This window comes from Rhopalosiphum maidis, chromosome 1, assembly GCF_003676215.2.
Source record: "Rhopalosiphum maidis isolate BTI-1 chromosome 1, ASM367621v3, whole genome shotgun sequence".
In the NCBI taxonomy this organism is placed as follows: domain Eukaryota; kingdom Metazoa; phylum Arthropoda; class Insecta; order Hemiptera; family Aphididae; genus Rhopalosiphum; species Rhopalosiphum maidis.
The window spans coordinates 85087330-85103850 of NC_040877.1; the positions used below are offsets into that span (position 1 = coordinate 85087330).

Consider the following 16521-nt stretch of genomic DNA (forward strand, 5'->3'; position numbering starts at 1 on the left):
TATATCACGTATCGCGAGGCAGAGTTCGCATCGCATGGCCTTGTGCGGAATTTTCACACAGCAGGACTTCGAACACGGCAACACGTGATATATCAGTGTGATATTCGAGGCTTTGTTACTTGCGTCTTCCTACCATCAGTAGGAACCTATATTATTTTTATTTTGCGCGGCTGCTGGACCCGGAAAAACGTAAATAATAAAAATAAAAAACACAAGTTGAATAATGATATTGTACACGTTTTTTTATTTATTCATATATTATATATTCAAAAGTCAGTCGTTAATGTTATGATACAATAATAAAATGCAAAAAAAAAATAATTAGCACGCAAACAATTTGTTAAGGCACTATATATATAATATTAAATAGTATTTATATATAAATTCTTATTTACTGTTTTAAATGTAAGTACTAATAAATATTAAAGGCATAAATTCGATGTTCATTTTTTTTTAAATGTGAATAAATAGTTAATTTATTTTTAAGTTCAATTCACTGGTGATTTTAGTGATGGAAGACTAGACAAAAAAAATTAATATTTTAAGTGTATTTTTTCCTATTAAGCTCGATTTCAAATTCAGAGATCTGTTGATTAATTTAAAAATAGAATAGAAAATAAATTATGTATACATCATATATAATATTAAAATAAAATATTAACAAAATAGAAAATAATATACAGAAAAGGAATTAAAATATATTTAACAAAAATAAATATTAGGAAGTTTCTAAGTAACATGTTTAAGTTATAATTGTTTTTTTTTCTTACAATAATACTGTAGTAAATTAAACATTGACAACGAATGAATCTTTATTTACAAGATACTGAGTTCTACTGCAATTTTGTTAATAATTCATGGCTCTCAGGTGTAAAAAAAATAAAACAAGTGTTAATTTACTATAATTTATACATCTATGGCACGTGTTCTAATTTCTAACAAAAGCTCTAAAAACAAGTGGTGACAAACACTCTATGTGTTTAAGATTTTGTTAGTATACAATATGTAGTTTTGAACACATTTGGATATTAAGATTTGCCCATATATGTAGGATTTTTGAATGTTGATGTGGCTTGTCTGTAGATTGGATTTTCAGCCTAAAAAATAGAAAAAATATTAATGTAATAAAACCAATTGTTGTGTGTATTTAACAATACTTACTGTATCCCATTTGGCAATCATACGTTCTTTTTCAAATTTAGCGAATTCTCGTCTATCGTTAATTGTTGTTAGTAGTTTCCACAGTAACAAAAGAGCCATTCCAATTAATACTATAGCTCCAATCACGCCCAATATAATACCTGAAATGTTAGATGGTAATTAAATAACAATGTATGAAAACAATTTATATGTAAGAAAAAAGTAAAATTGTAGTATGTACCCATAAAATAAACTTGTGGAGGACATTCACGTTCTTCTTGTGCTCGAATTACTATCTTTCCACTTTGATCATATGTGTAGACATATGCAAAACGACAATCGTCTTGATCATAATATGAACACATATTTTCATCTTTGTCTTCGTTAGCTAAAAGATAAAAAAATTTAAGTATAAAAATTAATTTTTTAATTAAAATAATTAATCATATTTTACCTTCAGCTACTTTTACTATGATTGGTTTGATTGTGCAAGTTTTTTCACATTGTTCAGGGGATAGAGTACCAGTCTTATAAACGAGACATTGAATGCAATCTTTAAATTCTTGACATCTACCTGGACATGTCTAAAACACATAACAATTTAATAATAGTTTAATAAATAATACATTTTTAATAACTTACTGGGCATTTTTGACAGTATTTTCCTGAATATCTTATACCGTTTTCTTCAGAGCACTTACATTGACCACATTCACAATTTCCACGACCAGAACATATTTCATCACTACCATCCATAATACATGTTTCATTTGTAGCATGACAATCGCATGATTCACCAGTCCATCCTGGGATACATTTGCATACACCACAGTCACATGTACCATGACCACCACATAAAGCACCACCAGATCGGTCACAAGAAAAATTATCACATTCACAGTAAGTACCATAAACTTTCTAAAAATATATTTTATATTATAATTTACATCAACTTAAATAATTGATATTAAAAGTTAAATTTACCTCTTCTGGATTAGATCTAGTTTGACAATCACACTGACCACAGTTACATTCTCCACGACCTGAACAATTTATTTCTGAGTCATTATTCAACCGACATCCAGATACCATGGATGTATCATTAGCATGGCGATTATTGTTAGCATCACATTCACACATACGACCAAAGTGCATGGAATCACATTCACAAACACCACATTTTAATGTACCAGCTCCATGACAGTCAGGTGATTTCTCAACATAATCCTGAATTACATATTTAATAATTAATCTAGACTATTTGGTACTATAAACTAACTACTTACAGGATGACCAATATTTTCACATTGGCAATCACATTGCATATCTAATGTTACAGTTAATGATTCATTAATGCCAACGGGGTAAATTTGAAACGTTTGTGTCCATTGTTTACGATTTGGTGGACACGATGTTACTTCGATTTCAGCTTGAAAATTGACTACTGTACCAACTTTAAGTCCATCACATTTATTTGTCTGTTTTAACACACCATCTTTATCAAGACAGCTTGAATAATATGTGACTTTAATAGCACTACTTGCTGTGTCTCGCATTTCCACAGAAGATGATATTTTCTGTAATACAATCAATAATTTTACTATATTATATCAATAAGTTCAATAGCTATACCATACAATACATTTTAATAATAAATTAGAAAATAAAATATTTCTTACACTGTACTGATCTTTAACTAAATCAACAACGTTTGCAGAATTTTCAGATAGAGTACCAGCTGAAGCTCCTTCAATATGTTGCATTAGACGTTCATAAACACTTATTTGTTCATGTGTTACAGCAAAGATCATATTGATTGAGTTTTGTCTTACTTTTGAATTTATCTAAAACATTGTTTTATGTCATAAAAAGTAAAATAAGTAATTAAGTTATTAATACTTTAATATAGTTTTTACCTGTGATATAGATGGATAATCTTGTAATGACGAATGTGTATAACTACCTCTACTATCAAGATGACAAAGACCATCATTTGGTTTGATAATTCCACCAAGCTAAAGATAAAATGTATTATTTAATGATTTAAAATGTAATTTATTTTAACACTTTGACTGCGGCATGGATTGACCTGAGAAATTCCTCTGTATGGAACATTTTTTGTAATAATAGTAGTAAGTATAATAAAAATATAAAAATACCAGGAATCTCAAACCACTGGGAATTAAACAATTTAACCGTTAATCTGTGCGGAGGCGCAAGCATAAATAGCTTGTTGTATGCTGGTATTATTGAGAGAGGTCAGAAAGTAATACAGGTTATCGACGCCCGCCGCATAAAACAAATACGATTTGTCAACGTCAGCAGTCAACGTGTTAAGTAATAAAAATTCAATCATACCTTTCCATCACCAGCATAATGAAATCCTGCATCAGTTGAGAATAACAACAAACGTCTGGCGCGCTCCCTCCAACCAATTTGTTCTCGACAGACAATAGCTTGCATGATAGCATCAAAACCACCTTCTGGTGCATCTAAATTACCTGAAACTGGAGCTCTTTTGACCTCATCCTAAATTGAGTATTAGATCAATTAATAAATATCAAACAAATATTTTACATGCATTTATTTACAAAGCTATTACTTAAAACTCATAAAATTAATCATGCAACAGAAACATATAAATAAGCTGTAAGTCAATCATATTAAAAAATTGCCATGTTAGTTAAAAGTTAATTACATTTTAAGAAAAACAATTAAAAATAATTTATTTAATTTTGTAATAATAAATTTCTGAAAATTATACTTAGTCAAAAGTATAAAATTATATTATGTTAGTATTCAATAAATAAGGTTTGGTCAACAGTTATTTTTAATGATGTTGAATAGTTTTCATTGGACTTACGGCAAAATTTTTAGTGTCTTGACTGAGAGACATGACATTTTGAAATCCATACGGAGGAGCTTCACAACGAGGACATGGCTTCAGCAAGCTGGATATTATACAGGCACACAAAAATTTATTACAAAATAGGCTTTGTAATGATTATACAATTATAGAATACTAGCGAATTACTGTGCACAATAATCATATGTTTTATCAATTATTATAATTCATTTGAAAATCAATATACTCCATATATTTATTTTAAGAATAAAAGTAGAATCATATTTTTGCCAATTTACCTGGTGCGTGAATAAAAATATATAAAACAAATATAAATATAAAAGCTAATGAATATTATTTAACTAAATAAACAATGAACGACTGATATAATCTTACATATTGGACTTAAACGCCATGCAGACACATATTATACAAATTATACAACTACCTATGGGAATATTTTATTTTAACTAAATTACAATTAAAAGTATAGTTTTTAAATCAATTTTTATTTGAAAAATTTTAGTTACTAAAAATATATATATTTACAACTAAAATAGGGCATTTCTTTAAAATGTTGTAATTACTTAGTATAATTATTAACTATTTATGTTAAATAATGTAAAATAAAAATACTGTCGTCAAATCATAGAGAAATACGTGATAAAAGGAAATCAATAATAATTATGATCTTGATTACTTTAATAATAATGAATATTGTTTAAAATTTTAGTAAATACATGTGTATGGAAGTAAATTTCCATTGAAGGGATATATTAATAGAGGGGATGAAGAAGATATTAGCTTCTCTAACATGATGTTTCAGGAAAATTGTTTTTGAAAATAATAGCATTTAGAATTTAGATAATAAGGAATTGTATAATAGAAAATATATTTAAATAGTATTACATATTAGTTATTTTATTATGAAATATAACATGCTAAAGTTATCTACTTTTAACAAATTTTTTGTAAATGTAGCAAACCCCCCTTCCAAAAATTAAATGTCCAAATCTCGGTCCAAATAGACGCTTATGTATACTTGTGATCGATGCAACATAGACATTCAAACGTATATATATATATATTATATACAACATTGGTTTGTTTCTAGATAGATTATAAACGTTTTGTCTTGAATTCATATTATATCAACAACTTACTGAGAATGAATCAGTGTTCGAATTCAACGACAACTGATTATGAAAACCATATGAATGATCACAGAATTCGCATGGAAAATCAGCTCTAACCCAAGAAAAATCAAGCAAAAATACATTTTATACTCAATACTTCATGGGTACAAACACATTAATGAAAACTAAAAACAACTACATATTTAACTTACTTTTTCGGCATCGTATTGACATAAGGCATGACAACTTTATCAACAAAGCTACCAAATCCAAGTCGAAAATTTGAGGTAATATTCTGCATGCTTTGAGCCAATAAATCTCCAAGCAATGATAATTTTTCTTTATCGTCCTCCATTGAGTTAGATAAGTCCATCAAATAATACAAGTCTACAGGGTAATCTTCGGCTTGTGCATAATTCACAGCTATTCTATATGCTTCGTCTAAAAATATAAATATTATTATGTAGATATACACAGATTAAACAAATACAATAATTCGGAAAATAACTTACTTATTCTAAGCTTAAGAGATACTTGTTGAGGAGAGATTTGTACAGCATCGTGAGAAGAACTCGATGCTGATCCTTTAAAAGCCGAAGTAGAAGAGCCGCTGGAAGTACTAACGCTAGACATATAAGACTGTGTATTTTTCCTGGCTTTTTGAAGTACACGGGCATCTAACAATTTGTACTCATTTTTTGGATTATTAATATAGCGTTCACTACATTGTACCATGTTAGAGTTAATATTTGATTGAAAACATCGTTTTCCATCAAATTTCTAAAATAAAAAATACAATTGCAATAAATTATAGAGCAATGAAAAAACTAATAATAAAAGTAAATATCAGCGTTTCATAAACGCTGTTAATATAAATTGTTATGATTGGAACATGACAAAATAAAGAATAAATATCAATGACTAATGATTTTTTTATTTTTGCTGAACATACCGGTTGTGCACACCAAGCGCATGATGGAGTTTGTATACATTCATGACAAGTCTGTTTAAGAACGCAAGGATTCTGCCTGATTAATTGTTGTTGTATTTCGTCTGCATAACAAAAGCCTAGTGACAACAAGGCAATTGTCAACATCAACATCATTAGTCTTTTATTCATTTTGGTCTTAATTTTAATCTAAAAAAAATATAAACAATTTTTAATATAAAATTAATTGTATTCTTAGACATATTAAAATACATCGATATTCAATATTTTATTATTAAATCAACAGTTTATGTAAATATTTTTATTCATAATTTTTAACCAAATAATTTTCATAAAATATGTTTTAAAACTACGTTGAAATATTTGGCCAATAAGCCTTATGAAAAAATAATACTCCACCTCTGTAAAGAGGTGTGTTTTCTTTTTTACGCCTACTATAAATAATAATGCTTTTATGTTCCGATGTTTAATAGTAGATAAAAAAAGAAACTAGTAGTGGACCGTAATAACTTAAGATTGTAAAAATTGTTTAGCAAAAGTAAAAACAGTTAAAATTATAAAGATTAAAAAGGTGAAAATCAAATAAAAAACGAGCTACTCATTAAACACTCGATTAAACATTTTAAACCAAACGTCCAAACAACAAAGTAAAGTTATATATAGTAATATATTAGACTTAACTAACTGTTAAGTACATAATTTCATGAAGAATTATAATAAGGACACACGGTAAGTGAACATTTAAGAATATTGAAAAAGTAGTCATAAAATTTTTTTTGTAGAAAACGTTAATTTGAAATGTACAAAAAAAAATTATGAAAAAAAAAACAAGCATTGGTATTGTTAATGAAAATAAATGTACCATTATTTATACGTGCGTCAATAAGGTACCGGATGATAACAGTTATAATGCGATCACATATAGAATGATCGAGAACCAAATATGGAAACGTCGTGTTGAGCACGTATCTTGTTCTAAAAACACAGAAATCGCAATGTTTTAAAATATGTGCGGTCATAATTTGTTCAGAAATTTTAGAATTTAGATATTTGCTATTCACATAGCCACATAGGTGTAGTAATTATAAATTATAACTTATATATGAATTACGAAGTCTTATGAAACAAGAAATGTTTTGTGGGAAAGAGATGTTGATGGATTAACATTAACCCCCTCTTTCCCGGTCATCACCAATTCGTTCACGTCCTACGTAAAATTTGACAATATTTTACAGTCGATTATTTTCGCATTCATCAGACAGACACTGCATCGTTTCCGGAAGAATACGAAAACGTTGAACGAAATGAATCTTATATCGCATCCGGTACACGTTCATTATGATGTATAAATACTCTATTAGTATTTACTTTTGGAACTATTTTGATCGCGACAAACTGTTTTAAATAATATATTATTAATCATTTTATAATAATAATAACATAATATTATCGTATTCCTAATTTCGTTTTATTTTTCCCGCGCTGCACGACCTGCACGTTTTGAGTTTTTGGTCGTAAATTATAGGAATGCGAACCGGTGCGGCTTGTCTCTTAGTCTACATGGCTCATTAACATTGCACGGCGTCGACGACCGCCGCACAGAACCGTACTGCCAAGGTCCGGTCCTCCCCCCCCCCAAAAAAAAAAATATCAAAAATCTCAACCCATCCGACGTGTATTGCAAGATGTTATGATGCGATCGCTGTTAATAATGTGGCCATATGCGACGTTCAGCATGCCAAATATGACCCACGGAACCGACAAATGTCGCGTTCGTCTTGGAAAAGGGCAATGCCGCGCGACAAAAGTAGAGTCCGCGATCAGCACGCTTTCCCGGCCTCGTCAGTGCCCGACAAATGATCAAAAAACACGAACATGTGTTCGGCATGACACAGTGGGTGGGTCGGGTGGCGGTGCGAAGGAGACGGCAATGACGGCGTGGTCCGGACAAGGTGGCAGTGTGTACGCCTATACAACAAACTGACTTTTTATGTCGTGGGCGCGCGGTGGAAACGAGCCCGTTCCCACACGGCCGCGTGCTGCTGTAACTGCCGTCGGACTAGTTATTATTTTACAATGACACGAGTTTTTTTTTAAGAAATTCAGCGCCATTGGGACAGAACCACGTCATGATAATGCGATATTAAAAAAAATGCAAAATACTTATACCTACAGCCTACAGGGTACAGGCTATAAGCGTTGTTCATTTAATACAACGCGTTTAACGGTTTAACGATTAATTACTCTTATAAAAAACAAATCAAAATAGTTGGCCTAACTGTAAGTCAGTACTCAGCAGTTAATCGCTTTTGAAAAATTTTGGTGGTCAGTTCTATTGAAAAAATTAGTTACAGTAGTATAATTAAAAGATTCTATTATTTGTAATTAACGGTAATAAAATCACAAAAATTCAATAATTAATAATTACCTATATCCAATAGTGTTGGTTTGATAAGAACTTGGAGATGAACGAGTGTCAAACTTGGTTTATTTTGCGATCTTGTAAAGATCTTTGAAAGCTTTTACTTGTATTGAAGCATGAAGGTTACAGTTACGTACTACACAACTACCTACTTATTATTGGCAATGGACACGTTAACTCCATTAATAATTTACTTAAAACTCTTTTATTTTAAGTAATCAGCTTCTTATTCCAATTTAATACCACTACACTGTCAATTCACCCTTAAACTGTGGAAGTTAGACTTGGAAAAAAGTTCTTCGAAATACCATGGCTTGTATTTAAAAAAAAAATCTACTAACATTCATGACTTCAGTCCTTATTTTCATAATTAATAGTCAAGCTATAATTACGCTTTACTCCAAGCAACGTACTGACCATAAATCCGTTCTACATTACATTCTCCGAAGAGGTTTGTTATATTTAATATGCATATTTTAAAAATAATTATAAATTATAATGGTATTTCTTTGATAAAAAGAAATATAAGTTATTTACATATTTCACAATCCGTATAAATTGTGCCAAATAATTGTAGCGTTTCAATTATATTCATCCCAAAACAATGGAGAGAATGAGAGAAAACTTTTGATTTTTTCTTGTTCGCCCAAAGTTTGTCTCCTCCTTCTACGGCCGTGAGTCGGAAATCGCGCTGTATTGGCGATTATTCATCTCGTAAAACGCGCGCGCATTCATCAATGAAATCATCGGATAAAAATATACACGATATTCACTTCCCCACTACTGCCGAACGATTACGTCATACGTGACGATTGTACGAGAGCGAACAACGAAAGGGGTAAAAGAATGGTTATTTCCTCTTCTCTATTCGTCTTTAAAGGTCGCGGCGACGAAGAGGTGTAAACTATTTTTCTACCTCCAACCATAGTAGTGTATTCAGACAGCAAGGATTAAGAAAAAATACCAGTCGAACGGCAGCAGCCTTATAAGGATTTGATGGACAGTTATCCGGTGCTTACGCATATGTGTGAGTGTGTGCGCGCGAGACTGTAATGTGTGTTACGGTTATGCGATATCGTATTTTTGTAACAAGCAAACGCAAAACTATAGTAACTACAAAACACAATAATTTAGACCGAAGAACCCACGATACGACCGTGATTATAGGTAACCGAATTAAGGAGACGTTTACAACTTATTAATGTCAAATCGATATCGATTTAAATATTATTTGTATGTGTGCCATGTGGTAATATGACACTGACATATACGAATACACCAACCATAGTTCAGCGAAGATGGTTTTAATTTTAGTTTTATCTTTTAATGTTAGCGCAGGCGTGAGTTATGTAATAGCACTGGCTAGAAGCAATCACTATTATTCTGAAGTCCGACAATGCGGGTTATTAGGCTAATGGGTTTGCTGGAGTTTTTTTTTCGTTCACATTTTGATAACCCTTTATCAGATCAAACGGCAATGGCACCATTATTAATTTTTCCATATTAAAACTATCGCCACTATCGGTATCATCCTCGCAGTGTACATTTAAAAGTATGCGTATTTATTGGGATAGATATGTATCGTCATATCGATTATAAATTTACAAATAGTTTTCAAATTAAAAATGTAAGCAGATCTATATTTCAACTATTATGGCATAAATCGTTAACATTTAAAATATATTATATCCTACGAAGCATAAAATAATGAATAATATTTTCATTTGTCATTACTCATTCGATATAGAAGTATAGAACTATTTAGAACCTAAAATTATTATTAGGAAATTTTAAATTATTTATGCCACCTAATGTTGTATAAAATATAGAACACCAAAGCGCAACTACCGGAAGGGTTGGGAGTGTCGAATGTCGATCATTGGGGGCATTATAGGGCGCTATACCGCTCATTATTAACTAACATAATCGAGCTTAACCAAACCCACGATAACCTATTTCCATATTTGATTATAAATTTCACAATAAATATCAAAATCACGATATTTTGATATATGAAAACAATTTCATAAAAAACTGGTCTAAATACATTTAGAATAAAGTAAAAAAATTATCGAAGGTACAAAGTAGAAAAATACGAGTAAGATATTGCATATTATCTAGATACTATCTGCCAATAGAACAATGGGGATTTTTTCAAGGGGGTGTCCGCCAGTTAGGTTAGTTCTCCAATAAATTTCCAAATTTTTTAGTCTACTATGGACAAAGGTTACAGTTCAAGGGGGTGTCCAGACATCTTAAACACTCCCTTGGTTACGTCACAGCTATCTGCGATTGGACATTACGTGTTATCAAACTATTATTCTATACATAGTGTACAGAGTACAGACGTACAGTCAGTTAGTTTTTCAATTTTCGGGAATCACATTAACTTTGATGAACTCCTAACCATATCTGAAAATTCAACGATAGTGTACCTACACCATTATTCAAAATTTGAATAAAAATTGTTTACATTTAAGATAATATTATTCTAAAAATAATTTGAACCTAGAAAAAAATCTTCATTGGGCCACTACAGTGTGACGTGAGTATGCTTATACTACTAACCTCATTAGTTTCAGAAACACACCATTGCGGGAGAATATTTTGTCATAAAAATTTGAATCCAAATGATCCTTAAAAATTAATATTTCTTTCTGGTAAATTTATTTTAGTTGTAAGTAGAAAAATTAATGAGAAATCTTACAAAAAAAATTTAAATAAAAAAAAAATTATTATTATTATTATTATTATTATTTTTATTTTACAAAAATAAACTTCTACCCACCTACATATAAAATAATTTATACATTTTTGATATCATGAAGATTTTTGATAAAATTCTAATTTTAACATTCTGATTTATCTATTTTTATTTATTTATTAGCATTTATAAAAATAAATACAATAAATTCAAATATCTATTTTGAATATTAGTAGTTGAACATTTTTAAATTCGTTTTTGAGTTACACCAATAAAACAAAATATATTTCATCTAAAACTGTATTTGCGTATTAATTTTGAATTTTTTTCATAATTTGTTTGTGCTTTTTTCCTAATTATTTTGAAAAATACTAAGAATTTATTATCTTTGATATCCCAAACCAACTAAATTCAATTTGTTACAAGATACGATCACTAAAGTTGAAATTCGAATCATTTTTACTTCCCTCATCTAAATAGTGAACCATAGATAAAAAAAAACTACATCACTGTATAATTTATTATCACTTTGCTCAGAATCTAAATTTTTTTTTGTATGTAAATAATAGGTACTAATTTAAAGTTAATAGTAGGTAATATATAAATTGTGTACATGTATATAACACAATATTAATAAAAATTAAAGCTAAACACTTAAATAACATATTTTTTTAATTTGAAAAATTAATTTCGTTTTTTTTTTCAAAATATCTATTTGATATTGTGAAAGTGATAAAATAAACTTAAAATAATTTGGTTAGAAGATACTAAGGTACAGGTTATGTTTTCCTGTTCTTGAACTATACAAAAATAGTTCTAATAAAAACATCAAATTATTTAAATTATTTAACATAATTTATACTTATTTTATTAACTTGATACAAGTATTAAGATTGGTATGTTTTACATTCTATTTCATATTGAATATTTAATATTATTTTATTCTGTTTTTATAAATACTAATAAAAAGGAATAATTATTAAAATTTAAAATATATAATTTATGATCTTGATGGTAAACCAGGAAAATTAAGCATAATATATTAATTTACAAAATTTAGACAACCATAAAATAATCATAGATACTAAAAGATGTATAGAAAAATACTTTAACATACTTACTTTCCACACAGCTTATTTTAATAATAGAATTGACCTACTTTATAGTAATGCATTAGATTCATAAAACCTAATGCCTATAAAATGAAGACTAAATATTTAAGACATTTAAGTAGAAGTTTTAATCTGATTTTAGATTTCGGAAATGTTAGTTCAAATAAATTTTTTTATTAATTGGATAATAATATTACAATAATATATAATCATAATATTTTTTTTTAATAATACATACTTTTGATGATAGAAATTAGGGTTGGCGGTATTTCAAATTTTGTTACCGGCATCTAGTATTTGTATACTAGCAGTGTTTATGGTATTACCAACTATATGGTATTTTTGGTACTTACTAATTACTGAAAATACCAGATCTTGGTGAATTTATAAGTGTTTCTAGCATAGGAAAATTTAACTTGAGTATTATTTGAATAAGTCACGAAATATTTTGTAATACAACAAATGAGAGGAGAAGTTACTTCAAAAATAATAAATGTTCTACTTCTATGAATAGGTATGTAAAAAATAGTTTCTAGATTAGAGATTCTCAACCTTTTTATAGCAAAATAATTTAAAAATCAGAATTTAAAAAAAAATACAATTGAATATGCATATATATATGTGCAACCTGCAAAATTTGATAAAATATTAACAGAAAAACATTAATTTTATACTCCTGATTAATAAAAATTATTATTATTTTTATTTTTATTACTAAGTACATAATAAGAATTATTTCTTAAATATTTATAAGCATACATATTTCTATAAAATTAAAAATTATATGCATTAATTTTTGCCTATTAAGGTTAGGTTAGCTAAGGTTAGACTTGATATATTTTGTGGCCCTCAAATTAAAAAGTTTGGAGACCCCTGTTTTACAACATCTACTCTATTTCAAAATATTTTGAATCTTGAAAAGTTGAAAGACAATATTTATGTTAATACAATATGAATATTGAATGTTATATCGTAATAATATATCAAAAATAAAGTACAATATAAATTATTGGGAAAGTTAATAAATACATAAGAAGTATATAATATTTCTTAAATTTAAAAATAAGCATTAAACTATAATCAATGGTAGACTAAACACATTTATTTTAAAAATTAATACCATAATTATTATCAAAGTTTTAATTATTTTTATATAATATCTCAATTTATTTGATACCTATTCATTATCAGCAATGAGACTTACTAAAATACAGCAGAATGTTGATTTTATTATCCAAATGAGCAAAAAAATAAAATACATCTATCATTTTAGATGAATGTATAATATGTATAAAAATTATACCATACAATTAATTATTATCAAACACTTATTATCGGCTATCATAACGGTGCCAATAATTCAGTATTTTTTCAGTAAACCAGTTGGTGACTAACCTTTGAATAAGTTTGCCAATCAGTGAATTATATAGTGTCACTATGTTGTTGCCTAAATATAAATTTATGTATAACTTTTAATATGTTTTAATTATCTATATATTTGAGTATCCAGACTATCCTTAATAATAATTAATCTGGATAATCAGTTTTTTACTGCAATAATAATAGTATTATTTTTTTTTAAATATCTAAAACATACTTTAAATTAATGTAAATGTATGGCTATTTAATTATAATTACCTAAGTTGCTTATTGATTCCAAAAAACGACGACAAGACATTTTTTTAAACTCTAAGACTGGAAATTTGCTTAATATTTACATAAATTGTTTAAACTTGTTATTCTTATAATCTGAGTAATTTATGATTGAATCTAGCAAGTATGTATATTATTCAAGGGCAGGTTAGGTAACATTATTAATACTTACTTTATTTGTTGGAAGGTTTTTTCAATGGTAATATTATTTTAACCTATACAGTGTTAGATATTACGTTTTAATAAAATATTATTATATTAAGCCTACTGGAAGATTAATATGAACATAAAAATTTAATTTTTATTTAAGTATTCTTTAATGAAACTAGGCTATTAAGTATACAATGAATACAATTATTTAACAATTACTAACCTTATTACTAATAATTTAAAAAAAAATTTTGTAAGCACCAATGTATTACTTTTATAATGTATTTCTTCATATAAATTATACTGTGTACACTGTACACCATAAATAATCAATAATAGGTATTTTAACTGATAATTTTTAAATCATTATCTTAATAGACATTTTGTCCTGTACAGAAGATTTAGAAATTGTATATAATAGGTATTTACAAGTAAATACATTAATAATGGAAACAATAAACAAATTTATTCTTTTAGTAGTTTGTTAAATATTTATAATTAATGTGAGAATATCAATATATTTCATTATCATTAAATGAGATATTTATTTAGGTACAAATTTTAATAATTACTAATTAAAAGTCTGTAAGGATTTATCCAGAAATACCTGTTGTCTAAAATGCATTTCTTTTTTCTTTAAATTACAAACAATTATATTATTTACTATTATAATTGCTACATTAAACCCGCTATTGTTTAGTTTCCCATTAAAATTGAATACCTAACTTTAACTTTAACATAAACAAATATATATTTATCCCGTTTATTCATATATCATACATATATATACCAATACCTTCATGAGATAAACTTTACTAGAACATTTAAAACTAAATTATACAAATTAATTTATTATTATGAAGTTAGCTGTAAATATTAGGCTCAATTATGCAATTGTACATTTGTATGATATGGTATGCAATTGTTATTTATTCAAGAATTTACATTTGTATAAAAAAAAACAACACCTATTCCTACATATCTTACTTTTTCAAGAGCCTAATAATAAAATTAGCTATAAAATTAATTAGCTATAACCTTCCTACTTATTAATGAACCTCAACAAAATAGCAAGTGTCTTGTAAATCTACTATAATTTTAAATTACCTTATACATATTGATTAGTGTCTCCCTATAAATATTATTTATTTGATTTATCTCCTCTAATATTTAATGAGCATACCAGCCCCTATTTTAGATAACAGTGTTTTTTTAACTGGGACTAACATATACAGACCTAGATAAGTAAGTGCAAGTTTGAATACTATTCATGTTCTTTCTACATACATTTTTGGTACATTTTCTAAATTTCAATAAAAATACCAATCAAGTATAAAATATTTATATGTTTCACAAATATAATATATTAATGTTAGATTCCTACTAAAAATATTTATGAGGAAAACAAATGCAGGTGATATACTTATCAGATATTCTCTTATAATAAATAATTATGTACTATCTATAGAATTCTATTAAAGTCAGCAAACTATAACACTAGGTTTTAATATTGGAAATTGTATTATCTAAAGATCCATTTCACCTAGAGTATATGTGCATATTTTTATGTATAGGTGTTGGTGTGATACCTCATTATATTAGTTGTCAAATTTTGTAGTAAATATTGTATTAAAAGCAGAAAAAGAAACAATAACAATTGTATAGCAGAAACAGTAAATAATACATCAGTTGAAATTAATTTTCCAGTTTTTAAAGAAAAAATAGGTATATTCTTGAATGACTCACATAATGAATAATATTGACAGTTGTATCCAATCTACACAAGTACCTATGATTTAAGGCAGATTTGTACTTACGCACAATAGTGTATAAATTGTAGGTATACGAGCACCACACTGTAGCGATTAATCAATGGTAACTGGGCTAATATTAAATGTCAAACGGCGGCGGAGCAATGGTGTCAGCTTCGTCGAACACGCATTTACACCGCTTCCGATGGTATTTTAAAGTGCCGACGGTAGTTTTGCGTGAGCATTTTTAACGGATTATGATGAGTAAGAAATGGAATTTCACAATTATAAAAAAAAAAAAAAATTAAGCGTCTTAGAAACACTTCACGTCATTTTATGTACTGCACCGAACGGGTCACTTGACTCACTTGCTATAAACGTACGGACTACAGAATACGCATTGACACGGCAGCGGCGCACAAGCACACAGACGGACGGACGGACGGCGACGGGTAAAAAATGCATCTCTAAAAATGGGCAGCCCAACCCACGTACTCAACACGGTCCACTGTCACCACAACGACCGCGGTTATGGGGGATAAGGTCGGGCTGGCTCGGACTGCTTTAAGAATCTTTATCAGGATATTGTTTTGGTACGCTCAACGAAGGAGATTTAATTCGAATTTTACTCGTATGAAAGCGCTGCCAGTTAATTTTAT

At 28.3% G+C, this 16521-nt stretch overlaps 1 protein-coding gene across 1 annotated transcript; it reads right to left on the reverse strand.

Moving 5' to 3' along the window:
- Positions 1 to 678: 678 nt before the first annotated feature.
- LOC113555455 (integrin beta-PS) lies at positions 679 to 16328 on the reverse strand. The gene is made up of 16 exons (XM_026959751.2): positions 15929 to 16328; positions 6933 to 7045; positions 6074 to 6259; positions 5634 to 5901; positions 5334 to 5562; positions 4004 to 4091; positions 3499 to 3669; positions 3057 to 3155; positions 2820 to 2984; positions 2427 to 2717; positions 2125 to 2367; positions 1783 to 2058; positions 1595 to 1724; positions 1382 to 1528; positions 1162 to 1301; positions 679 to 1097 (listed from the first exon to the last, which is right to left on the reverse strand). The coding sequence occupies exons 2-16, from the start codon at positions 6933 to 6935 to the stop codon at positions 1029 to 1031; spliced, it is 2505 nt and encodes an 834-aa protein (XP_026815552.1). The 5' UTR covers positions 6936 to 7045; positions 15929 to 16328; the 3' UTR covers positions 679 to 1028.
- Between the last annotated feature and the right edge of the window lie 193 nt (positions 16329 to 16521).

Coding starts and splice junctions, on each gene's coding strand:
- LOC113555455 (XM_026959751.2), bottom strand. Junction 2,985..3,056: donor ATTATCCATCTATATCACAG/GTAAAAACTATA, acceptor ACAATGTTTTAG/ATAAATTCAAAAGTAAGACA. Junction 1,098..1,161: donor TGATTGCCAAATGGGATACA/GTAAGTATTGTT, acceptor TCTATTTTTTAG/GCTGAAAATCCAATCTACAG.